The sequence below is a fragment of the Kockiozyma suomiensis genome, assembly GCF_038497685.1.
Source record: "Kockiozyma suomiensis strain NRRL Y-17356 unplaced genomic scaffold V2V93scaffold_2, whole genome shotgun sequence".
Classification (NCBI taxonomy): domain Eukaryota; kingdom Fungi; phylum Ascomycota; class Lipomycetes; order Lipomycetales; family Lipomycetaceae; genus Kockiozyma; species Kockiozyma suomiensis.
This window is the reverse complement of record NW_027117665.1, coordinates 704,974-730,425: the sequence shown is the minus strand read 5'-3', so window position 1 is coordinate 730,425 and position 25,452 is coordinate 704,974. Positions and strand designations below refer to the sequence as shown.

Below are 25,452 nucleotides of genomic sequence, written 5' to 3'. Positions count from 1 at the left end.
TCCGGTTCTCCATCACAGTCTACAAGGTATTCATTTCTAACTAAACTTCTGACATACACTATTAAGGTAATATTAACATTTTATTGCGCATCTAAGGTCTCGCACAGCCGGTCGACAATTCGAACGTCAATCTTTATCAGCGCCATCGAAACGCAAACGCTCGCTACCAAGGATCGCCAGCTTGCTTGATTTATCTCCAGACTTATCTGCTAGTCCCAAAGAGTCTTCAGATTTACCCATTTCTAAGCGATCTCGCCGATCTTCGGACTCTACAACGAAGAAAAACGCCGAATTAGTGGCAACTACCGGTAATAAGAATAAAGCAACTAAATTGCCACCGACTAGAAGTATGCCGAAGCCGTCAACGCAAGGTTCCTCCCGAGGATCAAATAGTGGCAAGGGCAGAAATAATGGATCACCTGCATCGAGTGGTGGACGGCGCGCCCGAAACCATCACGACCTTGAGGAAGAGCTGATGGACCTGGAACGCATCCGGGAGGCGATGGCCGCCGAAGCAGCCGAAACTAGTGAGAGGAGTAGATTCTTGCCTACTCCCCATCGTACTCCTGTTAGCTTGATGCAAGGACTTGATGTCAGTCTTGATGACCAGGAAGACATTGGAGATTTTGAGGAGGAAAGAGCAATCAATGACGACCATGATCAAACATTTGGACTGGCCTCTGGCAATGATAGTCATGCTGACGACGGCGACGACGATGATGACGACGGGCATGATGATGAAGATGAGGACGAGGACGATGGAGACTCAGATCAAGAATCGTCCATTAATTCATTTACCATGTCGGGCTCTGGTGGCGATGGTCCTGGATCATTGATATCGCGCGAGATGGAAGGATCCATGTTCGGAATGGCTGGAATGTTGTCTGAGCTTTCAGTGCGATTTCAAGAGCTTTTCTCGAATCTCAAACAACATGAAAATCCTGATATACGGATGGCAGCTCTTCGCGAGCTGTCGATTTATATTATAATGTTGACCGAAGACACTTTGTCTACTGGTTTCTCAATAGACCATATTGTACGGGAGCTCGTCGATATCCTAGCCAATCCGGTTTTTGGGCCAGATGATCCAGAATCACCCATGATTGCTTGTCGCTGTCTTACAAACATTATGGATGCATTACCGCAAAGTTCGAGAGCTGTTGCCAATAATGGCGCAGTCCCTATCCTGTGCCGAAAGCTCCTGGAGATCGAATATATTGACCTAGCTGAGCAAGCCCTCATTGTATGGCATTTTATTTTCTTATTTTCTGCTCTGGCATCTTAACTAACTAATTCATCCAGACTTTGCAGTCGATTTCGGCTGACTATCCGATCATTGTTGTACGCGAAGGCGGTCTGTCTGCCTGCCTTATGCACCTCGATTTCTTTGCCATTACTATTCAGCGTACAGCAGTTACTATAGCTGCTAATTGCAGCAGAAATATCCCGGCAGATTGCTTTGCTACCGTGCGCGACGTTATGCCAATCCTTCTCAATGTTCTCATGGGTACGGATCCCAAGGTCGTCGAACAAGGCTGTATTTGCGTCGCTCATATCATTGAGAGCTTCAGGCATCATCCTACCCAGCTCGAAGCACTTGTGAGCTCTGAATTATTGCAGAAGATAATGGATATGGTGATTCCTGGTCCCAATAATATCGTCGGAGCGACCGTCGTCCCCGATTTTCTGAAGGCAATGTCGTATTGCGCTAAGGCATCCCCCAATTTGACTGCGAAAATGCTAAAGATGGGAATTGTCGATACTCTGTACACGATTCTCACTGGTGTTAGTCCTCCTCCTGATTCTCAACCCGATGATCAAATTAGTGGTATATTCATCATGCAGGCCGTTATTCATTGCCCGAAGGAGCAGATGCTGACGGCGCTCAATGTCATTTGCGAGCTTTTACCGGGTATACAGAAACAAGATTTAGCTGAGCATCCGCACTATTTAGAGACCATGAATACACTTGGTTACCAGACTCCCGAAATTAACGCAAAGAGACTTGAGATTCTTCAGACTTGTCGCCCGCAAGTTCGGCAATTTGTGATTATTTTCTTGCCAGTCTTGTTAGATGTTTATTCGTGCACTATTGAATTAAATGTCCGACAGAAGGTAGTTACTGGCTTGCTTAAGATGGTTCTAAACATCGACACAGAAATCCTTTTCGAGGGTCTCAAGGCTGCTCAATTCTCTTCGCTTTTGGCTTCAATTCTTGCTCAGAGGGATCAACCTAGTGTTATCGTTTCTGGGTTGCAAATTGCCGAAGCTCTAAGACGGCGACTACCTGATATTTACGGTAGCCACTTTGAGCGTGAAGGAGTTGTCGCTGAAATTGAGAAATTGACAAAAGATTTCTCCAGCTCTGCGACTCCAACAGTTGCAGAATCCGGAGCTCGCGCAGACGATATACCAAGCACAGATGCCGATGGCGAGGTTGATATTGAAGAGCCTTATGATGAAGAGGATACTGATTATGGCCATGATGAAGATGCCGATGAAGGCGGGCGAATCCATGACGACGATGACGACGATGACGACGATGAAGACGATGACGGCGACGATGACGACGAAGAGACGAGAGAAACTAATGAGGAGAAATCAAGACCTTCGTTATCTTCGCTGAAAGATCGTGAGTCATCACGCGGCCATGTTTTTCTGAATTATCGCTCATCTTTGGAGAACTGGATTCATAATTCTGCTCAGAGCTTCCTGGATAAGTATTGCAAGCCCGATTCAAAGTCAGGAATTGATGCCATGTCTGAGTTAAGTGAACTTCGCTCTCTAGCCAGCAATATCGAGGGCGGTCGTGATCTTACTGATGCGCTTGAAAAGCTTGCCTTACATCTCGACACCGAGGTGCTGACAAACACCTCAAGTTATGAGCTACTTCATTCCGGTATTGTTCAGGCTTTGTTAAAGCTTCTGAGCGAGGGCGAAAGCGACGAAGAAATTCTCGACTCGAGAAAAAAGTTCATGAAAGTGTTTATGACCTCAAAAGACAGATCCGTTACACCTTTTTGCGTGTTGATTAGCAAGCTTCAGGAATCATTGATGCGCGCCGAGAAATTTACGGTGTTCACGTGTGATGATGTTGGTAAGAGGCGAATAATTGAATTTATTTTGATAATAAACTAACTCCGTTTGTGCAGATGCAAATGAAAATCCAATTGAGGCTATGTCAGAACCTATTCGTTTGAAACTGTGCTCTGACGACAGCGAATCAACTCGATCACTGATGACGGTCTCTATTCCCGCGATCTCTAGTTTGAAGACGCTCGACGACTACTTGCGCTCGCGCTTAGGAGATAAATTTTGGGGTACACCTACCGGCGTTGGCCGTAGCCGATTTGGTGGATCAGGTATCTTTAATAACGCGTTTGAGTCGTTTGCAACATTTGCTGCTGAAGCTATTACCAATGATCCCAATAGTGAAGATAGCGAGCGGAAAGATCTGGAAGTTGTAGAGACCGGAGAGGGCTCATCGCGCACCAACCCAGCTGTGACAACACCGACAAAAACGACTGGTAAAGCAAAAGCCGAGGGTTTGGAAGATATCGATAAGGGAGTCACTACTAGTGAATCAGTCGTCAATCGTCTTGAAGATTTTATAAATGTATCTAATGCAATTGTGGCGACGACAGAACCTGGTGCAGAGTCTCCTGTCGCTACCCATCTGGTTCCGACTAATCGTACCGCCGAGACTCCGGAAAGCTCTTCGCGACCTGGAACCTCTTCGCGACCTGGAACCTTAACGCCAAAGCAGTCGTACTCATCCGCCTTACAGTCTTCTCCTCAAGACTGGCATATCGAGTTCCGGATCGGCGACAAGGTTATTCCACATGATATGATGATTTGGGGAGCACTGTACAAGTATCCGGAAGACAAGCATGCAGATTCCAAAGTCTTGAGACGCTCTTATGATGCTTTGCGCACCTTGAAATACAGAAAGGTTATCGGGCCCTCACCCGCGTCAAAGTCGAGATCTCTCAAATATGGCGAAACTTTCGCGGAAGTTCCAGAATCTTTGAAGGATGATGAAATGACGTTCTCAATTTTACAATTACTTCGAATTCTCTACAAATTGAACTCAAGCATCAAGGAATTGTTTACTGATAGTGAGAGTGCCAAATTGGTGGCTGTGCCTATAACTCAGTTCATTAACAGCAAATTGACATCTAAGCTGAACCGCCAACTTGAGGAGCCACTGGTTGTGGCAAGTGCATGCGTTCCTGATTGGAATCGTGATTTGACGCGGCACTGTCCGTTTTTGTTTCCGTTTGAGACTCGCCGATTGTTTGTTCAGTCTACGTCGTTTGGACATTATCGATTCCTTACCAAATGGCGATCGCACGCCGATCGTGTTCATCGTCATGATAGTAGCTCGAATTACTTTAACAATCGCGCGCACCGTCCGGTTCTTCGGAATATGAGACAAAAAGTCAGGATTTCACGATCTCAGATTTTGCAAAGCGCGATACGTGTGATGGAACTGTACGGATCGTCGTCTAATGTTCTTGAAGTAGAGTATTTTGACGAAGTTGGCACAGGGCTTGGACCAACTCTGGAGTTTTACGCTACTGTTTCTAGGGAGTTTGCAAAGAAGAAGCTTCAAATGTGGCGCGAGAATGAGTCTGATCCGCAAAGTCCGTTTGCATTTGGAAAGCATGGTCTGTATCCTAGGCCTATGAGTACAAAGTATTTAAACACGGCTGATGGAAAGGATGCGATACGGATGTTTAAAGTGTTGGGGCAGTTTGTGGGTCGCGCTCTGATTGATTCTCGACTACTGGATATCAAATTCAATTCCATGTTTTTTGACGCTAGAAATGATTCTGTCTCATCCATATCTCTTGCAGGAATGGATGAGGTTGACGAGCAGCTTGCCAGTTCACTGAGACTTCTTGAACGTTTTGCAAGTGTAAAAGCTGCAATTATGGCAGACACGTCAATCACAGACGAAGAGAAAGAAGACATTCTTCGTGAGTACAAAATTGACGATGTGTCAGTCGAGGATTTGACTCTTGATTTCACGTTGCCGGGATATCCAGAGTACGAGCTGGTCGAAGGTGGAGCGGATAAGTACGTGACTATGAAAACTGTTGATGAATATTTTAATCTTGTCGTGGATGCTACATTGGGATCTGGAGTTATGACTCAGATTCAAGCATTCAGAGAAGGATTCTCTTCAGTCTTTCCATTCGCAGCGATGAGTGCATTCACGCCGGAGGAGATGGTTGTTCTGTGTGGCCAGGTAGAGGAAGATTGGTCTTTACAAAGTAAGCTAAAGAATATATTTTATTCCCTTTTATCTATCTTTTGCTGACAGTTTTTTTTTGTTTTAGCTCTTCTTGATTCGGTAAAGGCAGATCATGGATTTACGATGAGTAGCAAGGCGGTACAGAACTTACTTGAAGTGATGTCGCAGTTCACACTCGATGAGCGTCGCGCATTTTTACAGTTTGTAACAGGCAGTCCGAATCTACCAATTGGTGGATTTAAAGCGCTGCTACCCACATTTACAATCGTCCACAAACCTAGTGAACCACCGTACTCTCCAAATGACTACTTACCTAGTGTGATGACTTGCGTGAATTATTTCAAGATGCCGGATTACAGTTCGAAAGAAGTACTACTTGAAAGAGTGACAAAGGCAGTGCGAGAAGGATCCGGAGCATTCCTTCTGTCTTAAGGGAACTTAATAATAACCAGAGTATTCATATTACCGCTCTATACGATTTTTATTTATTATTTTTATTATTGTTTGTTTCTTGTTTGATTTCTTAAGGGTATTTCGTGTCGTTCTCATTAGTGATTGCGTGGCTTTCTTTAGTAGGTTTTTTTCAAGCAAGTGTATGGTTTTCTTGCTTTGGTCTCTCTGCATCAGTGTACTGGTTGTAATAGTTAAATGAATGCAATATGTTATCTTTTTTAGCAATATCAGATACTGACTAACTGCTCTTCGGTCTGTCCGAAAAAGGTTAAATTTTTAACAATAGCGAAAGAGAGTAAAAAAAAAAAAAAGCGATGTTGACAGGATTCGAACCTGCAGCCTTCGGAAAATTTGATTTCGTAAACCGAAATCCGATGCGCTCACCATTGCGCCACAACACCATCGCAATAACTTACCAAGAGAAACTGCCTTATATAAAGCGTTGAGTAGTATGACCTCATTAGAATAAAACCCAGAATGTTGTACGTTGTCTAAATGAGTCGGTGAGCAATCGGGTTGGAAAGAGGCTGCTTTTAACTTGTGTGCTGAAATGAGACGGTGGTGTGAGGTGCTTTTTTACGTAGAGATCTGACTGGCGGGCCCAAGCAACCAGTTGCAAGGTATTTTGTGGAGGTTGTATATATATAGATTACGGTACTAGCTAGAGAAGAGAGATCTGTAATCATGTAGGCATCTCAGATATATAACTAACCAACTAACGGTAGATCAATCAGTCATTTGAAAGGGCACTGGATTGTTTGTTTTGGTTCCATTTGAATTTGAAATGGGTATTGACCAAAAGTCTATTTGAAGCGGATATTACGATTTAGGGATTCCTGTTATATAACATTTTGTCGCGCGTAGTCCCTAAGAGTATATTACTATGGATTGACGTCTATGAATATGTAAGTATTACATCATCATTTCACTTCGTTATTGGCGCTTTGCTTGAGGAGCCTTTGCTCTAGGCTACATTCGGAAGAATTTCGGTGGACGCCAGGGATCTAAATTATGCTTCGCAAGAGAAATTGAGATAATATATGGTCTAATTATGCTGGCCAGGGCCGTCAAAACATGCCGGATCTTGCTCCTTTAAAAAGGGGGTTTGTAGCAGATAATTGCGGGGTGAAGATGTTTGGATGTACACGCGACTAGAAGTCTGCCATCTGAGCAGATGTGAGCCGCGCTGCTCGAGGTTAGGATCCTGATTGTTTGCGTAAAATTATGTACAATGCTGCCCAACCGAAGTTCTTGCGGTGGCTTCACAGATTGATCCCGCAAGTTTCAAACCGAATTTGTTGCGACGGTTATCAAACTTCTTTCTTCTTGCTTCCGCCAGACTGCCGAAGTTCCTACGGTGCTGTCCTGTCAACTAGATTCGGACTTCAGGCATTCACACCCTCTCGATATATAAGTGCATGGAATTTAGGATCCCAGCGAGTGATCTATCCGATATTCTGATCTGTCGCAGTCTTGATGCTTTTTGTCTGTCTGGAGCAGCTCTGGCTGACAAACAAAACGATATTCCTTTGACATGATCGTCAGACAGTTATGAGAATGAAATGCGGGGATATATCACACGATCCCCGATCATTAAAAGTGCGCTTTGACCAGTTTTCGCTTTCTTATAAGTAACAGCAATCGTTTACCTGATTTCTTGACTAACAGCCTTGTCTCTATTTTTACAATGGGAAGGATTTATAATTGGAGATGTGCAATCATCGCGGGCTCGGGGAGTATTCTTTATGGTTATGATGCAGCTGTTATAGCAAGCACGTATGCACTATGCACCCAAAGCACTTCAGCGTATGGCAATGACTAATGGACTTTCTGTGAAATCTAGATTGGCGCAAGAGGGCTTCCTTACACAGTTTACGCCATCAGCCAATGTACTAGGGTGCGTCTAGGGTTAATTTGAATATTCTGCTCACTACTGTATACACAGATACACTAATACTATCCTAAGTACAGCGCCGTCGGATCGGTCTACTTTGCAGGAGTGATTTTAGGTCTGGGTTTTGTCAGCATGTTGGCAGACCGCTTTGGCCGCAAGCGCACAATCCAGATTGGAGGTGTTATCGGTCTTATTGGGGCCATCTTCCAAGCATGTTCCTATAAAATTGAGCTTTTTTTCGTTGGCCGCGTAATTGCAGGCATGGCGTCTGGGATCATGCTGACCACTGTCAATATCTATCAAGCTGAAATCGCGCCACCGCATCTCCGCGGAACTATGGTAGCTTTTCAGATTGTCATCCTTGATGTCGCTGGAACTCTGGCATCTTGGGTAGGATACGGATGTAACTTTTCGGGTAATGCTTCATTTTCATGGTTAGTACTGTGAGTTTTTTCTATCTTGCATATCCAACTCTAAACTGTACTCTAGGAGATTTCCGATTGCACTACAGTGCGTTCCTGCTGTTGGACTAATCATTGGCTGCTTTTTTATTCCGTTTTCACCTCGCTGGTGTAAGTCTCAGCTTCAGGGCTTTACTGCTATCGACACAAATTCTGACTTGCAACTGTATAGTGATCTCCAAGGATCGACAACTGGAAGCACAAGAGGTTCTTAAGCGACTCCATGATGACCATAGCGATCCTGTGTTTTGGGAAAAAGAATATCTCCAGATTTCTGCTCAATTAGCAGTAGAGAAAGTTGAAAAGGAAACCAGTAAATGGAATCATATGTTTACAAATAGGTCTGAATTGAGGCGTGTTGCCGTGGCCATCGCCTCATTGACGTCAGTTCAGACTAACGGCGCGCAGACTATTCAAATTTACCAGGTGCGACGACCCTCCTCTGTGTCAGATAGATTTCGAAATTCTCAGCCGTGTCTGCTAACTTCATTTGCTTGATTAATTATGCAGGCAGTACTATATGCTGGACTTGGATTCTCCACGCGCATGGTTCTTCTAATGTCTGGTGTGTTCGGAATATGTAACACCGCTGGCGGCGTAGTCAATCTACTACTCATCGATCGTATTGGGAGACGAAAGCTCTTTTTGCACGGGCTTTTTTTTCTTTCCGTCTGGCTCGCCATTTTTGCCGCCTGCTCCGCAAAATACAACGATACTCTGTCAACAAGTAGGTTTATGAAATTTTTTTATTCGTTTCTTTTTTTCGGGTGCGCTAACTATGTTGCAGGCTGGGGTAAAGCAGGTATTGCGTGCGTTATGTTGTACATTTTCGTCTTTGGAGCCACATTCACCGCTTCGCCATATGCGTACGCAGCCGAAGTCCTTCCTACGAAGATCCGCGCAAAAGGCATGGCAACAGCGCTTTTTTTCTCAAATAGTGTCACGCTTACCTTTAGCCAAACCGCGCCAATTGCTCTTGCTCACATTAAATGGAAATTTGATCTGGTTTTTATTGCATGCAACGTCTTCTTCTTTCCAATCGTTTACTTTTTCTTCCCTGAGGTAGGCAGGCATATTTCCACTCTCGTTTTAGAGAACCAGACCCTGCAAAGTTTAATTATGGCTAACGGTGTTTTTTTAGACCAAAGGTCTCACTTTGGAAGAAGTTAATCACGCATTTGGCGAGAAAGTCGAGGTGGAAATCAATGAATTTGATAATGCACAGGCTGAGAGGAAGCTCGAAATGGCTCAAGTTGAGGATGTTACGAAGCCAGACAATGCTGCAGCTGTTGTTTGAATTTGCCGTATTCTAGAATACTATAATTTTGTCAATAAAGACTCGAGTCATTGTCTATTGGATATGATCATGTAGACAGTGTGCGCCTAAAGTGTATCGGCGCGAAAATTATTCCGAACTAAGGAATATCATGATGCCGAATCAGGCAGTTCTAGTGCGGCTCTAGTATTTGACGTCTTCGGGAACACGGGTTCTTTCTGTGGCTTTAAACCGCTGAGAAAACGCTAGATCTTTCCTCGTGGATTCCACGCGCGAACAGCTTCATGTGTATAAATTCAGCAGTAAATAGTTCCTTATCGACATCATAGTAAAACCAGAATGTGTATTTCTGAACAGATAAAAAAATGAATACAGCTCATTCTTAGTCACAATCTAGAATCACCATACACGTGTGATTCAGGTGATTAGTGACTTAATCACAACCAGGAATTTTGTTTGCCTGCTCATTTCGGCTACGCGCTTGATGCTCGACTCTCCTATTATCACTTGTCACGACCAGAAACCTAACATTTCCATTTTTCTCTAGAGAACTCAGCAGTTGTCTAGTCTTTTTCAGCTTTCCCAACCTGGCGTTGAATAGCGACATCAATACGGCAGCCATACACTGCTTCACGTGTTGCAATTCCATCCCTAGCGCGCCGTCTTCTGCTCATCTTGTCGACCGGCGCGTCTGATTCTGTCCACACACAGCTTGCGCGTCAGGTGCCGATTCTGGCCATTCTATTTATATGGAGGTATGTATTTTCTTTAATTTTCTTGTTGTTGAAGGAAATAGCGCAAATACAGAGCTATTGAATGCCTTGAATTCGTGTACACTACGGTCGCGGGGGAGGAAAATTAACAAGCTGACAATCAATATTCGAATAGATACCGACATCGCGTGAGCACCCCGATGCGGATGCAATAGTAGACCTTTACGTTCGTGATAGTTTCGTATCTGCTCTTTCTAATGTTTCAGACAACTCATCCTTGAGTGAATATTACGAAGAAACTGAAGATGGTCAGCCAACCTCATCTCCACCTTCGCCGTTGCCATCAGATTTTTTAGCAAGCACTCGAACCAGCAGCTTGGTTTATAAAATGCCGTCTGTGAGTTCACCAAACTCGTTGACTGTGCCGCCGCCTTTTGGAACGAGTATGCCGTTGGAAGATATCGATCTCGAAGAGCCCTCTGCTGTCGTTGCACAAGAGCGGTGTAGTATTCAGGCCCTCAAACGCATATCCTTTGACGCATCCTCTACCTCAGACCCAGATTTGCCTTCTACACCACAGCACTCCTCTCAGCCTTTACAATCACAACAGCTACAGCAACAACTAGCTATTCCACGAGCAGTGTCACCGACTGGCAGTGACGATAGTGCGTCAATTTCATCAGCTGGTAGCGCCAACAGTGCGAATTCTGCAGGGCAGACTTTACTCTGGGTACCTGCGCATTTGCATCCCGCACTCGCACCAAAGGAATGGCGGACATTTGTGCAAGAGCGCGTGTCTGAAATTCAAAAGCTCGCTGATCGGACAATGTCTGCCACATCATCTCTTCGCAATTCATCTTCCGGCACTAATTCTGAACTGCTGTCAGTACCGGGCTCAAATGGATCATCAACCTCGGGAATAATGGTGCGTCGCAAATCAAAATTGTCGCGCGAAATCGATACTTCGGTTGAGATGCCGACGGGTTATGTAGATGGAGCAGATAAACTGCAAGATCGCAAGGCTCGTGTCGAAGTCACAGTCTCAGATTTGGAAATGCTTGAAACATATGCATTAAAAGCGCGCTCTGCGTCATCTTCAACATCATCCTTGTCCTCATCGTCTCCGAAATCGCTGTTTCAAAATGCTGTCGTTTCTCCTACGAGTTCTGTAATTTCTCCATTGAAGGGCCGGGGGTTGCGGCGCTCGACCAATACTTCGTGCAAACTAAATAGGCGAGGAGCTTCTACGCAAACAAATACTTCCAGTATAGAAGATGAAGAGAAGTATGAACGAGCTGTAGACTCGATCCAGCAAGATACAGTCACGCTCTCGCCTTCGATACAGGCCCAGCAGCCGGCTACTCCATCGGCCAAAGAAGGACAGCATGTCACTGTCGAAGATGGCAAATTAAAACTTGATTTTGATGATGATTTCTGGTTTTTTGACGATCTTGATGGCTCGACTTTGACTTCGAAAGACAAAGAAGCGCCTAGCAAAACTGTCGCTGAACGAGACATTTCCCTGACGCAAGAATACGACAATTATCAGCACACTCGCAACCAGTTTATCGATCCAACAAGCCGTGTTTCATCTCAACCTGCTATATCCCAGCCAGCAATATCCTCACCGCTTGTCAATTCCTCAAGAACATTGACCTCAAACAGTCAACACATGAGTAGCTTGAGCTTGTTTCCTGAAAACTTTTCATACAACGGTGATAATCGTACCGAATCTCTTTCAATCATACCCTTCATCGATCCGGCAGAAGAGCATGACGCGCAGAAAGCGGGAAACAAAAAGCGACCAAAGGCTTCCGGTATCAAGGCAAGCTTTGGCCGTTTGTTCACGTCTGATAAGGAAAGCAGCGGGTTAAAATCTTCAATTAATGATGCAGTGAAAGCGACGTCCAAGAAAGTCTCTAGCTTCTCGACGGTGCCTTTGCGGAGTTCTGGTAGCTCAGTCGAAAGCGCTACAAAGATTTCGACAAGTCGAGAATCCCTTGATTCATCAAGCACTGATTCGAGCTTTGAAGAGAAGAAGAAAGAGAACAAGCTTACGAATATTTTCCGTATGAATAAAAAGGGAAAAGAGGCAAAGCAGGTGCAATCCTCGAAACGGAATCCACAAGTTCGACACAGTAATTCATCCTCGTCGCTTTCGTCTGTGATCTCTGACTCTATGCTTACAGGCACAGGGATTTCAAAGAGGAGGTCAACTAGTGAATCGCCCCCTGTTTCGCCTAGGAGACGACAGCCAAAGCAGAGTACTCCAAATTATGAGACGATGGAAGAATACGCTGATTTAGAAGAAGAGTATGAAGACGAAAGCTCTGGTGTTCAGCGACCGTACTATTACAGCCGCTTTCCATTACATGTGGAGCGGGCAATTTATCGCTTGTCGCATTTAAAATTGGCAAATCCTAGACGTCCGCTATGTCAACAGGTTCTGCTGAGCAATTTCATGTACGGATATCTAGAGACGATTAACCAGGACAGCCTCTATTTTCAACAGCAGCAGCAGCAGCAGCAGCAGCAGCAGCAATATAACCGGAGACATGGATCTCCTCAGCAATATCAATATGGTCGAGCTGCTCCAGAGTATGCTGACGGGGCAATCGATTACGTTGACGCTGATGAGGATGATGAATTGTACGGCGGATACTATGATCCTGCTGAAGAAGATGACGTAAGTTTTAATGAGCACTTTTTTATTGAGTGAGTACTGACAGTGATGCGAATAGTATGATTTGCCGCCGTCCGAGTATGAAGATGTAGTGGCAGAGCGAGTCGAGGCCGATTCGCGACCGCAACTAGTGAAAAGTCGTGAGCCGTACCGGCAACAGGAGACATATTTTGAAGCCATTGAGCGACAGCAGAGTGAGAAGCGTGAGCGAAATCAACAGGAACTGAACAGTACTCGAGCCAAACATGCTGCCGTGCAACATCAGCAGCACACGCAGCGGCAGACTCAGTATCAGCCCATGCAATCTCACCATAGTCAACATCATCAGCATAGTCAGCAGCAGCAGCAGCAGCAGCAGCGACCGTACTCTCCGCAGAAAGTTCAGCATGAAGTCCAGCGTCAAATACAACCAGTACTTACATCAACAGCACACCAACAGTCGTCGCATTATCATCATAATAGTCGAATGGGTCATACACCACAACAGAGTCAATCGATGTACAGGAATTATTATTCTCAAGTACCGGCCGTTGGAGGAGGGATGAAAAGGTGAGAATATTTTGAATTTGTAAAGAGAGTAAAGAGTTTATGATGGCGTTTTTGATTATCTTTGTTTTATGTACTTTTGAGAAAGTTGCCAAACTGGGCAGTTATTGTGCAAAATGTATTATAGTGTTTACTACAGTCGTCTTTACTACATTTTCTAGTAAAATATAATTGTTGATCAAATAGAAAATCCCTGACGCCGGTAAATGAAATGAAAACAGAAAACTTTTGGTTAGATGCAAATGACTAAAGCTGAGAAGATAGAGCTGCCCAGACACGCATATCCGCTCGTCTGGCAGAGGCTGCCGTATCAGATGACCTGGTATGATGAGAAGAGGCGCCTACGAGGCTGGAGGAGTTCTCGAGCTCGGTGGAAGCAGCAGGATCAGCAGGCAGAGCTAGGGAGGAGAGAACATGCTCCATATGTTGACAAGCTTGCTTTGAAGCTTCCGTCTGGGCGAGTTTGCGATCAAGTTGATCTTCCATCATAAGAATGAGAGACTCGCGAGCTTGATGAGGACGGTACTCATTTAGGAGGTGGTGCATATTGAGAAGAATAGTGCGGATGTCTTCGACGAGCGGAGGGAAGAGTTCTGGGGCAGTCGACATGAGTCCGAGCAGTTCCAAGTATTTGATGAGAAGGGATTTTGTGAGAGCCGAGAGTTCGCTCACCCGATAGGATGGATCGGCGGGGTCTGCAGAGGTAGTAAAAAGCTCTTTTATGCCGGCAGCACTGAGAGGAGGGAGAGCATCCGTGGTCTGAGGGCAGATGTCAGCATTGTTCAGATACTAGCCAAGCAATAACAAAGAGCAGCGTACATCCCAAGTCATGCCAAACGAGCGATAGCGGGGACCGGGCAAAGGCGGTGGTGGCGGACGCGGAACACCAGTGACAAAGGATGAGTAGGCAGAAGGCGGCGGCGGGAATGCCGAGGATAGAGAGGAGTCCATAGTCGCAACCAGATAAAGGGCGATGAAGTATCTGGAGAGTATCTAGAGAGTATTCGGAAATGGTATAGGGTCTCTATTGTGTAGGGTTGCGGGCGGCAAAGCACGTGCCTAGCTGGGGCCAATCAGGGCAGGGGCACGTGTGTGATAAGGCTCATTCCTGCTGCACAGGCGTCGCCTCATCGTCTACGCAAACTCTCCTACTTTCTGGAGCTCAAATATAAGGCCTAGTATAAAGCCTCTTCAAGCCGTGGGCTGCTAGCAACACCGCCGACTATCCACTGAAAATCTCCTTTCGCAATGACCTCTTTCTACTCCGTCCACCGCTATGTCGAGCGGGCCGCTCCCATGCTCCACATGGCTTACCTCATGGACTGGGTCTTTATCTTCCTCCTCCTCGGCGGCTTCATCGTTCTCACCAATATGGATCCCTTCTTCAATCTCTTCACTCTTGACGACCCATCGATCCAGCATCCATATGCGACAACCGAGCGTGTACCTTCGATCGTCGGCGTCATTTACACTACTACCATCTCCGTCGGCATCGTCGTGATCTTCACTCCTCTGCTTCACCGCAAAAATCCCGCCTTGGCCCACGTCGTCAATGTGTCTCTGCTCTCCCTCGCCCTCTCAGTCATCCTCACTGAGTTCGTGACCGAGATGCTCAAAAATATGATTGGTCGTCTGCGTCCTGACTTCATTGCCCGCTGCATGCCCGCTCCCGGTACTCCTCTGCATGGCCTTGTAGGTATTGAAGTCTGCACCAACACAAACCTGCAGGTTCTCTATGACGGTTTCCGTTCGACTCCATCCGGCCACTCTTCCAATGGTTGGGCCGCATTTGGCTGGCTCTCTGCCTGGATAGCTGGTCAGCTTAAGGTCTTCCAGCCTGGTACTGAGCTTTTCCGTTCTTTCATCGCCATTCTCCCTCTCTTTGGTGCAACTCTCATCGGCGTCTCGCGTATCGAAGATTTCCGTCATCATATTACTGATATTCTCTTTGGAGGCATCCTTGGTGCTCTCATCGCATGGTACTCGTACCGCAAGTACTTCCCTCACCTTGGCAAGGCTAATTGCCACATGCCGTTCCCTCCTCCTGCTTTCAACATGGACTCTGGCATCGATACCGTTGTCGATACCGACTTCTACGACTCCCTTGACGAGATGGAGGCTGCTAAGCAGGGCTACTCGGACTAAATTTTCTATATATCTAATGTTTTTCTATGAATATATCCTTTTATGTTTTGGTGTTTTTAAGTTGTTTTATTTATAATTGCTCTTCGATTTCTGCATCTTGGACTCTTATTTTGGCTCGGTGGTTTAGTGATGATGTCTTGTTCTGGTGGTTTTTTTTTCCTGATACATTTTATAAAACTTGGTTTGGTATACACATTATGGTCTTGTTTTATGTTCCTTTTTTCTTTCTTGATCTTTTTGTATCCGCATTGTTTCATGCATATAAATACTAAAATATAATTACAGCTCATATTGAATACCTATTATTTATATACATTGTAAGATACATGAAAACTCTTACACGAAAATCCTTACACAGAGATCTTCACATTGGTGCCTTCATATTGCGCCGGATCAATGAATACTTTCGTATCATACGGGTTATATGGATCCTCTTGGAAGAGGCCATACTTCTGGTGCTTCTTTGCCTCGTTTTCATGGTACGCTAACAAATCACCAACTGTTTCCGCGTGTGTAAATGCAGCATCGGGAATCGTACGTCCAGTCAGCTGGCTTAGCTTCTTAGCAACTGCAAACCTTGTGTTGAGATTTGCCAGTGAGAAATTGCGCACATCAATTTCCGGAACACTCTGCTGCATTGCAATTTCGGTAAACTTGTTTCCTAATGTCACTGGCTCTCGGTGTTGAGGGTCCACGACTCCGCCTTCCTTAGGCCAATTAATCTCAACAAGGCCCAAATGCACTCCAACCGCAAGCTGAGCTAATCTGTATACACTCTCCGAGTCGTACACTGGTGTCTTGCTTTGCCAGACGCGAAATTTGAATCCGTTTAGCTGTGTTCTCCAGTGTGGCTCCTTTGCTTTGAGACCAATCTCGATCAAGTCAATATTCTCAAATTCCTGCGGTTCAAGGTTCGTAACACCTGATATGGTCACCGGCTTAATCTTAGATACCCGATGTACAAATTCAGAAAGCTTTAGGGGCTCATATTCGCTTGGTTCCTCGGCCGCTTCACTAATTTCCGTCGACTCTTCAGATACTGTAGAAGAGCTTACGGCTCGTAGCTCCTCCTCTTCTGCTTCATCAAATTCAACCTTCTTCACCTCAGGTGAAGGAGCTGGACGCTTCATAAACGGAATGTATTTCATAAAATCCATAGCAAGTGCTGGCCGACTCAAGTGTAGCCCACGGCGAACGACAATATGCGGTCGCTGCCGCTGAGAACGCCGTTGCACGCAACGCACAATGTCCCTACTCGTACTCAGGCGTAAAAGTATCCTCGACGCCATTGTGCTTTGTGATCTTAATCGGAACTTGGGATTGATCGGTTCGATTCAGTATAAAAAGTCAGATTAATTTGGGCTCGACGACCAAAATATTTTCGCGTATCTTCATAAATGCTGCTGCGCAGATACGGTTGCAACTGCGGCGCAATAATATGCATTAAATTTTATTCGATAACCTGACAAACTAAACTACACTATACGTGGATATTCCGACTAACAGTTTTCCCGATTGCCAGCCTGTGCATATTTTCCATCAGATTTAGTCGTTTGAATTTGACACAATGGCTCCTCCTCGTACTCGCCCCACGCCCAATTTGCGTCGCACAGCTTTCGTTAGACCGTGGTATGTTACCGCCGTCGACGTCGCTCATCGCTGTACCGTCCTTGCTCTCGTTGGTGGCTCGCGTAAGTTTATTTCTTTTACTTGACAAGAATCACAGAGAGTATGGAAGATTGATTTCTTTATAGTGTATTATACTGTATTTACCTTTCGAATGCTGTATTTGAACCATAAGTACAGATTAGCGGATGAAACAGAAAGACGGAGAATGGTGAGTGATTTTCCTCTTAGACTGAACTTCTTCGTTACATTTCTAACAAGTCACATCAACGTTTTAGGAAGAAGAACGAACAAAAGCTACTGGAAGTCTGCAGCCTCGCATCCCGAACTCTGCAGAGTGATCAGTTGTCGATGGAATGCGCTTCGAACTAGTAATCAAGAGAAAGGTGGTATCATACGAAAGATAATCAGTAAAGGTCATTTGGGAGTGAATATTGGCGTCTGTTTTTGTTTTATGTAATATATTCTCAGCCTTTTTTGCGCTCGTTGTGGTCTGTCGTGTTGCCATTTGAGTTAAAAAGAAATCATTGGAATTTTTCTTGAGGTGTCTATCCGGTCTACGTTTTAAAATTCTTCTGGTTTTGGTTATGACCATGTTTTTGCTTTATTGCATCATGTTCAGCTTGTCCATTTCCTAAATGCTGGCTTTGCTGAAAGAATTCAAACGAGGCAAGTATTCCACATCAATTTTTGACCGTTCGTTTGTATATGCTCCTAAGGCCTCGAGTCGCGCTACCCTATTCTTTGTACATATTATGGTAATAATCAAAAGAAATTGCATTTACACTATTTTGTAAATAAACCTCAGTTCATCTGTAATTCGCTTGCCGTGGATGATCCAAAAAAGCATGGTGGTACATTTGTATTCGTTCGATAGGTGATATCCGTGCGGCGGTGAGCACTAGTAACCGAGATAATCTGATCGGCAGGGCGCCAGCGATCAGCCTCTAGCTTCGTTCATAATCCCAGGACTCCCAAGTTCTCCATATTCCTTTCTCTGCTCGAGACATAGAGCAATAAACAGGCCGCGATGGCATCCCGATGCTGTTTCAATGCGCGCTTAGCGTTTAAACCGTCAGCGTCGCCGGCGGCGTCATCGATCTTGCTGATCAGATCAGCAGCTATACATGCTCGCGCTCCATTGAGAAGCATACAACGCTTAGGGAATCTGGCTAGTAGACGGGAATTTGGCAACTCTATTCAAACGCGTTATACGACAAAATTGACTAAAAATCAGGAATCAGTCAGAAGGGCCAGTGGCGAACGAGGTGCTACTGCGGTTTTGATCTTTGAAGGTAACAAGTCTTATAACCGGAGTAGATTTTTCAGGAGTATATTAGCAGTCTCTTTTATTTCAATACCGACAATCATGTGGGCTAATAGTGAAATCAAGTGCGAGAGCAATGTTTCAGAAGCCTTTCCAACTCTAGAGCAAGTCGAAAAAGATTCACAAGCATTCCAAACACGCGAAGAATATTTGCTTTCCATATCAGAGGATATGACTGAGCAGCAACATGAAAGAAAAATTCCTCAAAGATCATATTTCCGGCGCATTTACTCATTTATGGAAAATATTTATGATTCTATAGCAACCTGGGTTCGATTCGTGCATCTGGTCGTGATATTCGTTCCTGTGGTGCTCACTGCTCCTGTAATCTTATTTGGATCAAAGGTTTCTGACTCGGATACTGAAACCACGGGAGCGCTATGGTGGTACCGACTACTAATTCATAGTATGGAAAGGGCGGGTGCGACGTTTATCAAACTTGGTCAATGGGCAGCTAGCCGAACTGATATATTTCCGCATAAATTTTGCGTCGAAATGTCAAAACTACACTCAAGCGTGCAGAAGCACCCGCTGTCTATTACGATCGATGCTATAGAGGAAGCATTTAAAGGACAGAAGTTTGAAGATATATTTGAAGAGTTTGAAAAAGAGCCACTAGGAATAGGCGCAATTGCTCAAGTAAGTTTTATAGTTTATCTTCCTCTAATAATTGCGTTTCGCATTTTTAACCTGTGCAATAGGTGTATCGTGCAAAACTATCACCAAAAGTCTTGAAGAGCGTTCCAAATCCTAAGGACCGCGAAAATGCGTGGGTAGCGGTAAAAGTGCTCCATCCCCACGTTGAATCTCGTGTTCATCGCGATTTGCGAATTATGGAATTTTTCGCTTGGGTTCTTGATTTTATTCCGACTATAGAATGGTTATCGCTTCCTGGAGAAGTTGAACAATTTGGAATCATGATGAAATTGCAGATGGATTTACGGATAGAAGCCACGAACCTGTCAATTTTCCAGCGCAACTTCTCAAATAGAGAAAATATCCATTTTCCGGTTTCATACTCGGCAATTTTACCAAACATGAACGCAAAACGCGTGCTAATTGAAGAATACGTGCCTGCTATTCCCATGGATCGACTATTGAGTTTACCGCCGGACGCTCGAGGAGAAGTTGAAGAGGAGATTGCCGATATGGGGTTGAACGCATTCCTAAATATGCTGCTGATTGATAACTTTGTGCATGCGGATCTACACCCAGGAAATATCATGGTACGATTTGTGAAGATTCCGAAGCTGCGCGAGAGCATAATGCAGAAGAACCAGAAATTTGGACATTTATGGAATCGCGATATCTCATTCGATATAGAGGCTACTAACGCAATAACTGCTGAGCTATTAGCTACCAGAGACCCCAATAAATTCAGGTCGAAACTGAAGGAACTTGACGAAGCTGGTTACCGTCCTCAGGTAGTATTCTTAGATGCCGGTCTTGTCACCGAACTGAACGCAGTCAATCGCAAAAACTTTTTGGATTTGTTCACGTCAATTGCAACTTTTGATGGTTATCGCGCGGGAGAGCTGATGATTGAACGATCGAGAACGCCACAGACTGTGATTGATGGCGAGGTCTTTGCTTTACGAATGCAGCGACTGTTGCTGGGTGTCAAGAGCAAGACATTTGCCTTGGGTAACATGAAAATAGGCGACGTATTACAAGAAGTACTGAGCATGATTCGTAAACACCATGTGCGCATGGAAAGCGACTTTGTAAATGTTGTGCTCTCAGTACTACTCCTTGAAGGCATCGGCAGACAACTTGATCCCAATCTTGACATTTTCAAGAGCTCACTACCTATTTTGAGAAGACTGGGAGCTATTTCGGCTATGAGCGGTAACGCTGATTTGCTATCAGGACAATCTGTGTCATCGATGGTGAAAGTGTGGGTCGCGCTCGAGGCTCGCGAGTTTGTCACTGCTTCTGCTTCAGACGTATGCTATACTATTATCGTTTCAAAAACTGCTTTACAATTAGTTCTACTAACTTCTTTTTTCTTACAGATTAAACGGCTTATCAAGTATGACTTACTTTGTCCTAATATCTAAATTGCGGAGGTCACTTCTTCGCGCTGGGTTAGTGTACATATAGACAAGGACATCATAAATATATTTATTTGGGCTGTATCATAATCTCATTATTACTTTGATTTTGAATAAACTATATACAACTACTGTTCCTCCGCAGGCAACGGATTGGCTTGAATTATAGCACTACTAACCCAACAATCCATGCATAATTAAGCCTTGATTTCTATCTCCGTCGCCTTGATTCTATATATACAATACATACAGTGAATATTTAAAAATATGAACGCGGGACGGCATTCTCCGCCTCGAATAGGTAGATGAGACCACGGACGCAGTTTCGCAGAAGTTCGGCCTCATCCGGGTCCATGACGCGGCCATCCTTGCCTTTGCATAATTCTGCGAAAAGATATTGAAGAAGCTAACGAGTGTAATATGTTAGTGTCTAAATTTACATTAAAAGAAAAAGAGAAAAAAAAACGTACCACATCCAATTGGTGCTTCAACGTCACAGTCATAGAAATAGAAACGTCAGGCATCATCTGGATAGGAACCCAGTCATCGACCCATAAAAGATTTTGATCGAGCTCCACTTTACTTCCAAACAAGATGTAAGGAAGCGTCCCAAATCTGGAGGTGTCTCTCAGTGTAACTTGAAGGTTGTTTGCATCTCGCTTGACTTTCTCGCCAAAAGTAAACAAAGTGCCGTATTTAACCTTTGATTCCTCTTTGAGTTGTCCACCATAGCGATTGCCATCAATACTCTCCGGGAAATTAACAGAAGAAGGATGCATAACTGAATTATTTTCATGCTCGGTACGCAGGGATCTATATGTCGCTTGCACTCCCACATTAGGATACAATCCAGCGAACGCCAAAACTTTGGTCAGATGAACGTTGAGTGAGTTCACATTCAATTCTGGAATACCATATTCACCCTCATATCTCTCAGAAGGCTGAATACGGGGAAGAATATGTCTAGACTCAAGGATCTCCAGGATCTGCTCGGCAGAAGCACTAACGACTTTTAGAGCAGAACGGTGCAAAAAGTTCTCGTCTGCAAATCTATCAGCAGCATAAGCACCTTGGGTAATACGAACTTTGCGCCAGTCTCTGTATGCATTGATAGCTGCGACATGGTCGCTATGAGATCCTTCGGCAAATCTGCGTTTGATCTTCTGGGCTCTGTCTTGCTGATCTCTCATTGGAAGGAGAAAGATGCTGCGTCCTGATGTCAAAGCAGCAAGTACAATGGCTGCGTCAATACTGCGAAAAAGAACTCCAAACAACAGCATTCGTGACATGGATGGAGAGACGGGTCTATGCGAGTAAGAGTTAGAAGAAAAGCAAAACTAACAACAGGTTAAGAGAAGAATAATATTACAGTGTAGAATAAAGCTTGCCCTCAGGAGTAAGCTCGCCGTCAGATGTAAGTGCGTGAATGTGTTTCAATGTATCCATTGCATAGGAGACAGCTATTCCAGAAGGAGGTTGAATTGTGTCCTTCAAAAAGTTCTCCACAGAGTCTTTGATTCCAAGAGCCTTGGTTTCCAAACAAATTTGTTGTAAATCGGATCGCAAAATTTCCGGGGTCGGATTTGTGTTTAAATGGTTAACTCTCTTTTTGGAAAACAATCCATAATAGACACCGTTGCTCACACGACCTGCACGACCAGATCGTTGCTTGATATTTGACTGACTAACCCAGTCAATTAGAAGCGTCGTTATTCTCTGAGTAGTAAGGAATTTTTTCTCACGCTCCTTTCCTGAGTCAATGACATATCTTAGCTCAGGAATCGTGACTGACGTTTCGGCAATATTGGTAGAAAGAATGATTTTTCGACAACCATCCGGCACTTTTTCAAATACAGTCTTTTGCGCGTTTTGAATGGTTGAATGAAGGATGTACAGACGCGCTTTATCTGGATCGCTAAATATCTGATTGTTTTCAGCCTTCAAAAGTTTCTCGACGGATACGATATCTGCAATACCGGGCAAAAAAACAAGAATAGATCCTTCAGGCTCTTTAGTCACAATGTTTCCAATCAAGCTCGAGATGAGTTCATGCGGTACATAACTCTCATCTTGGAAAGTTGCAACAACGCCGCTGTCTCCAAAAACTCCCTTTGTTTGCCAATCAACACCTGGAGATTCATCTTCTGAGTCAACAATTTCTGGCTTCAATTCAAGTTCCATCTCTTTGGCAATAAATTTCTGTAGCTGCCTGTCGCTGGATTTTGTCAGTATGCTCTTTGAATCGATATACTTCATAATGTCTTCCAGATAATTCATTTCAACAGGGAATGTGCGACCAGGAATCGAGATCGAAGGGCAGTTGTTTTCACTATCCTTAAAATAACGCGAGAATAAGTTGGTGTCAACAGTGGCACTCATCAAAATGATCTTTGGCATGTGTATTTCATATCCTTGCCGCTTCAACTCTAGTCGTCGCTTGATCAACACGAGCAGAAAGTCAATCATTATGCTGCGTTCGTGAACTTCGTCAACGATTACATGGGTTAAACCAGCAAATGCACTTTCGATATCAGTCTGCATCTGACGAAGTAACACACCAGTAGTCATGAAGTTTATACTTCCACCCTGCTTGGCCAACCGCGATTCAAATCGAACTTGGAAACCAACACCTTGACCAAGTCGATCGTGACGTTCGTTAGCTACACGATCTGCCACTGATGATGCCGCGATACGACGAGGCTGCGTCACAATAACGTTACATTTTGCACCCTCTCCTCTCTTGATGTAGTCGTCGAGAACAATTTGAGGTACTTGGGTAGATTTTCCACTACCTGTGGCACCGACGACCACGCAAACATCATTATTATTAATCATTTCAAGAACCTCGTCTGCATACTGATTGACTGGAAGCTGACTTCTGATTTCGCGCATAGCCGCAGTCGCTTCAGAAGTTCGATACTGATCGTATTGAGCTCTCAGCTCTTGGCTTTTCAATTCGATTTCAGATTCCGATAATAATCGACGGCTGAAAGGAGCATATTCTTTTAGTTCCTTTTCAAGTTGTTGCTGAACATCATCGTCTGGTGCAAGTTTACGAAGTAAATTCATCATATCCTTGGAAGTTGCTCGAATACAACCAATCACGCCTGCATCCCAGCGCGTGTAGATAGGGGCCAGCTTTTTCAGCACAATACCGTGTCCGGTCCTAAGTTCGGTCACGAATTTTTTCCAAAGATCTTCTTCTCGCTGCTTAATAACAAAGGCAGAAATCAGATAGGCGGCTATCTTCGCATCAGCTCGTGAATGCATGCCTCGGACCTGTCCGGCAAGAGTGTCGCCAATATAGACCTCTCCACCAAAAAATTTCTTACTGTTTTTGTCCAGATATTTAACTTCTTGACCATCTAGTTCGGCCATATAAGTAACAAACTGTTCCGCATTTGCCGGGCTCAATTCGCTGAGATCATTGAGATAGATAGTCGTGTTGAGTTTATCTCTAAAATGCTGCTGCGCCATGAGCTTGAAAGCCACACAGGCTGCTCTCTCGGCATTTACGAGAGTGTGTCGCCGAGCAGTCACAGAAATATCGTTTTCAGGCCAGCTAATTGAAACCTCGACAGAGTTTCCAAGTTGCGTACTTGTAAATTGTGGAAGCGAGCCGTATCGCAAACAGAGACTAAGAACGTGTAATTTTGCGCTGCTATCAGCATTAAGCACGGATTGTGGGATGATCTGTGCCGTTCGAGACCAGTTGCAGAAATTTCCAGTCGGAAGGAAATCTGCTAGGACTGCATTTGGCACTGCACCGTTAATCATACCATTGAGGATATTCCGATATAGCTCTTCCTCGGCGGCAAGCTATACGACATTTTTATAAGCTAAAGTAATACAAAGTTTGGAGAAATAAAATCGACTGACCTTGCTAGAATTAAGCGCTTTTACCTTCAATGGCTGCAAATCAAACTCGGGAGGAAAATTTACTGACGCGTTATATTCAAAGCCAGCCTTACTATTAGCCAGATTTATAGTAACATTGTATCCAATACAAATCTCATAAAACAGCTTTGCAGATGTAATTGCCCGACCATTTTCATCAGTCTTGATAGGAAATGGGAGAGAAAGTGATTTTATATATGGATTGATCACATCTTCTATGTATCTCCGACTTTCAGCTGCCAGATTCTTATTGCCTCCCCTTTGATCTTGATTTCTGTGTGAATTTTTGTAATTCTTAGATTTATTATTCTTAGAACTTCGAGTTACCCGCGACTGATTTGAATTCTGTCCATTACTATATGAAGCAAAACTCTCGGCAGCATCAGCTGAAAGAATAGGTCGCGTGCTGTGGTACGGCCGAGTATTTGAAACGGCAATCATCAAGTTACTAGACTGGCCAGAATTGAGTCCGGCCTCCCGGTTGGCCAGTTTTCGAGATAGCGCAGGCCCTTGTATACTCGTCTTCAATAGTTGCGATTGACGAGCGCGCAAACGCAATACTCGAGGGGACTAATGAAGAAGAACGGGTCAGCATTGTAGGAGCAGGTAGAAAAATACGGTCAGAAAGAACGGTTCCATACCAGAAGACTAAAGCGCTGCATTGTTTATTCGTCTTTGGTAAAGAGTGAAGATAAACAAGAGCGCAGGTCTAGCTTGCACAAAATTAAGCAATCCAGCTTTAACTTCACAAATACGAGTAATGGCGCGCCTCTGTTTGATGCTGTTTGACAAATATATCACTAGGGCTAAAGTAAATGCTTCTTTACTCTATAAAACTGAAAAACAATTGAAGGCGTTCAGGATGCATGGGCAAAATTCATCTCACTACTGCTCAGGCTCTGTCGGGAGTAGTAAATTTTTTTGGTTGGGAGGAAAAGATGAATTGCCGGATCCGAGGCAAGCCTAGAAGTCCGGGTAACTTCCCAATTGGGTAATTTTGAGAGATTTCGAGCTTTTAAGAATTTAGCCGTATTATAAAAGAAAGTCATCCATAAATAAGATATTGTCTACATATATATAAATGCTAAACGTACGTCCGTCAAGCTTCTGCAAGAAA

The 25,452-nt window shown here is 44.3% G+C and overlaps 9 protein-coding genes and 1 non-coding gene across 10 annotated transcripts; 6 read left to right on the top strand and 4 right to left on the bottom strand.

The window, feature by feature from the left end:
- Nucleotides 1-847: 847 nt before the first annotated feature.
- V2V93DRAFT_320239 (uncharacterized protein) lies at nucleotides 848-5,692 on the top strand (the record flags this gene model as incomplete). The annotated part of the gene is made up of 4 exons (XM_066907309.1): nucleotides 848-1,243; nucleotides 1,303-3,097; nucleotides 3,153-5,279; nucleotides 5,346-5,692. The coding sequence occupies 4 exons, from the start codon at nucleotides 848-850 to the stop codon at nucleotides 5,690-5,692; spliced, it is 4,665 nt and encodes a 1,554-aa protein (XP_066767969.1).
- A 333-nt stretch (nucleotides 5,693-6,025) lies between these two features.
- Nucleotides 6,026-6,114, bottom strand: V2V93DRAFT_t11. The gene has a single exon. It is a non-coding gene; the product is annotated as a tRNA-Arg (tRNA).
- A 1,286-nt stretch (nucleotides 6,115-7,400) lies between these two features.
- V2V93DRAFT_356914 (general substrate transporter) lies at nucleotides 7,401-9,365 on the top strand (the record flags this gene model as incomplete). The annotated part of the gene is made up of 8 exons (XM_066908015.1): nucleotides 7,401-7,519; nucleotides 7,557-7,610; nucleotides 7,685-8,050; nucleotides 8,097-8,179; nucleotides 8,241-8,494; nucleotides 8,579-8,795; nucleotides 8,856-9,130; nucleotides 9,210-9,365. 8 exons carry the CDS (start codon nucleotides 7,401-7,403, stop codon nucleotides 9,363-9,365), a joined length of 1,524 nt encoding a protein of 507 aa, XP_066767968.1.
- Nucleotides 9,366-9,737: 372 nt separating this feature from the next.
- Nucleotides 9,738-12,881, top strand: V2V93DRAFT_122964 (uncharacterized protein). Its single transcript, XM_066906782.1, has 3 exons — nucleotides 9,738-10,099; nucleotides 10,233-12,195; nucleotides 12,253-12,881. Exons 1-3 carry the CDS (start codon nucleotides 10,094-10,096, stop codon nucleotides 12,774-12,776), a joined length of 2,493 nt encoding a protein of 830 aa, XP_066767967.1. The 5' UTR covers nucleotides 9,738-10,093; the 3' UTR covers nucleotides 12,777-12,881.
- Nucleotides 12,882-13,383: 502 nt separating this feature from the next.
- V2V93DRAFT_364314 (MED7 protein-domain-containing protein) lies at nucleotides 13,384-14,271 on the bottom strand. The gene is made up of 2 exons (XM_066908822.1): nucleotides 14,106-14,271; nucleotides 13,384-14,045 (listed from the first exon to the last, which is right to left on the bottom strand). The coding sequence occupies exons 1-2, from the start codon at nucleotides 14,235-14,237 to the stop codon at nucleotides 13,533-13,535; spliced, it is 645 nt and encodes a 214-aa protein (XP_066767966.1). The 5' UTR covers nucleotides 14,238-14,271; the 3' UTR covers nucleotides 13,384-13,532.
- Nucleotides 14,272-14,431: 160 nt separating this feature from the next.
- Nucleotides 14,432-15,727, top strand: V2V93DRAFT_364312 (phosphatidic acid phosphatase type 2/haloperoxidase). The gene has a single exon (XM_066908821.1). It carries the CDS (start codon nucleotides 14,535-14,537, stop codon nucleotides 15,429-15,431), a length of 897 nt encoding a protein of 298 aa, XP_066767965.1. The 5' UTR covers nucleotides 14,432-14,534; the 3' UTR covers nucleotides 15,432-15,727.
- On the bottom strand, nucleotides 15,644-16,782 carry V2V93DRAFT_364311 (uncharacterized protein). The gene has a single exon (XM_066908820.1). The coding sequence runs from the start codon at nucleotides 16,718-16,720 to the stop codon at nucleotides 15,782-15,784; it is 939 nt and encodes a 312-aa protein (XP_066767964.1). The 5' UTR covers nucleotides 16,721-16,782; the 3' UTR covers nucleotides 15,644-15,781.
- A 54-nt stretch (nucleotides 16,783-16,836) lies between these two features.
- On the top strand, nucleotides 16,837-17,846 carry V2V93DRAFT_364309 (uncharacterized protein). The gene is made up of 3 exons (XM_066908819.1): nucleotides 16,837-17,122; nucleotides 17,186-17,268; nucleotides 17,336-17,846. Exons 1-3 carry the CDS (start codon nucleotides 16,999-17,001, stop codon nucleotides 17,396-17,398), a joined length of 270 nt encoding a protein of 89 aa, XP_066767963.1. The 5' UTR covers nucleotides 16,837-16,998; the 3' UTR covers nucleotides 17,399-17,846.
- Nucleotides 17,847-17,998: 152 nt separating this feature from the next.
- On the top strand, nucleotides 17,999-20,672 carry V2V93DRAFT_364306 (ABC1 family-domain-containing protein). The gene is made up of 3 exons (XM_066908818.1): nucleotides 17,999-19,023; nucleotides 19,086-20,330; nucleotides 20,400-20,672. Exons 1-3 carry the CDS (start codon nucleotides 18,088-18,090, stop codon nucleotides 20,442-20,444), a joined length of 2,226 nt encoding a protein of 741 aa, XP_066767962.1. The 5' UTR covers nucleotides 17,999-18,087; the 3' UTR covers nucleotides 20,445-20,672.
- On the bottom strand, nucleotides 20,406-25,339 carry V2V93DRAFT_364305 (P-loop containing nucleoside triphosphate hydrolase protein). The gene is made up of 5 exons (XM_066908817.1): nucleotides 24,977-25,339; nucleotides 24,318-24,905; nucleotides 21,808-24,257; nucleotides 20,909-21,743; nucleotides 20,406-20,844 (listed from the first exon to the last, which is right to left on the bottom strand). The coding sequence occupies exons 1-5, from the start codon at nucleotides 24,995-24,997 to the stop codon at nucleotides 20,698-20,700; spliced, it is 4,041 nt and encodes a 1,346-aa protein (XP_066767961.1). The 5' UTR covers nucleotides 24,998-25,339; the 3' UTR covers nucleotides 20,406-20,697.
- Between the last annotated feature and the right edge of the window lie 113 nt (nucleotides 25,340-25,452).

What these genes read in the sequence shown, in the direction of transcription:
- V2V93DRAFT_364306 (XM_066908818.1), top strand. Translation starts at nt 18,088, where the DNA reads ATGGCATCCCGATGCTGTTTCAATGCGCGCTTAGCGTTTAAACCGTCA. An exon ending in GAATAGGCGCAATTGCTCAA is followed by an intron (nt 19,024 to 19,085) that starts GTAAGTTTTATA and finishes CCTGTGCAATAG; the next exon opens with GTGTATCGTGCAAAACTATC. An exon ending in TCACTGCTTCTGCTTCAGAC is followed by an intron (nt 20,331 to 20,399) that starts GTATGCTATACT and finishes TTTTTCTTACAG; the next exon opens with ATTAAACGGCTTATCAAGTA.
- V2V93DRAFT_364312 (XM_066908821.1), top strand. Translation starts at nt 14,535, where the DNA reads ATGACCTCTTTCTACTCCGTCCACCGCTATGTCGAGCGGGCCGCTCCC.
- V2V93DRAFT_364311 (XM_066908820.1), bottom strand. Translation starts at nt 16,720, where the DNA reads ATGGCGTCGAGGATACTTTTACGCCTGAGTACGAGTAGGGACATTGTG.
- V2V93DRAFT_364314 (XM_066908822.1), bottom strand. Translation starts at nt 14,237, where the DNA reads ATGGACTCCTCTCTATCCTCGGCATTCCCGCCGCCGCCTTCTGCCTAC. An exon ending in CGTTTGGCATGACTTGGGAT is followed by an intron (nt 14,046 to 14,105) that starts GTACGCTGCTCT and finishes ATCTGCCCTCAG; the next exon opens with ACCACGGATGCTCTCCCTCC.
- V2V93DRAFT_364305 (XM_066908817.1), bottom strand. Translation starts at nt 24,997, where the DNA reads ATGCAGCGCTTTAGTCTTCTG. An exon ending in AAGCGCTTAATTCTAGCAAG is followed by an intron (nt 24,258 to 24,317) that starts GTCAGTCGATTT and finishes AATGTCGTATAG; the next exon opens with CTTGCCGCCGAGGAAGAGCT. An exon ending in TGAAGCACCAATTGGATGTG is followed by an intron (nt 20,845 to 20,908) that starts GTACGTTTTTTT and finishes TACACTCGTTAG; the next exon opens with CTTCTTCAATATCTTTTCGC.
- V2V93DRAFT_364309 (XM_066908819.1), top strand. Translation starts at nt 16,999, where the DNA reads ATGGCTCCTCCTCGTACTCGCCCCACGCCCAATTTGCGTCGCACAGCT. An exon ending in TGCTCTCGTTGGTGGCTCGC is followed by an intron (nt 17,123 to 17,185) that starts GTAAGTTTATTT and finishes ATTTCTTTATAG; the next exon opens with TGTATTATACTGTATTTACC. An exon ending in AAACAGAAAGACGGAGAATG is followed by an intron (nt 17,269 to 17,335) that starts GTGAGTGATTTT and finishes TCAACGTTTTAG; the next exon opens with GAAGAAGAACGAACAAAAGC.
- V2V93DRAFT_122964 (XM_066906782.1), top strand. An exon ending in GAATCCACAAGTTCGACACA is followed by an intron (nt 12,196 to 12,252) that starts GTAATTCATCCT and finishes TTACAGGCACAG; the next exon opens with GGATTTCAAAGAGGAGGTCA.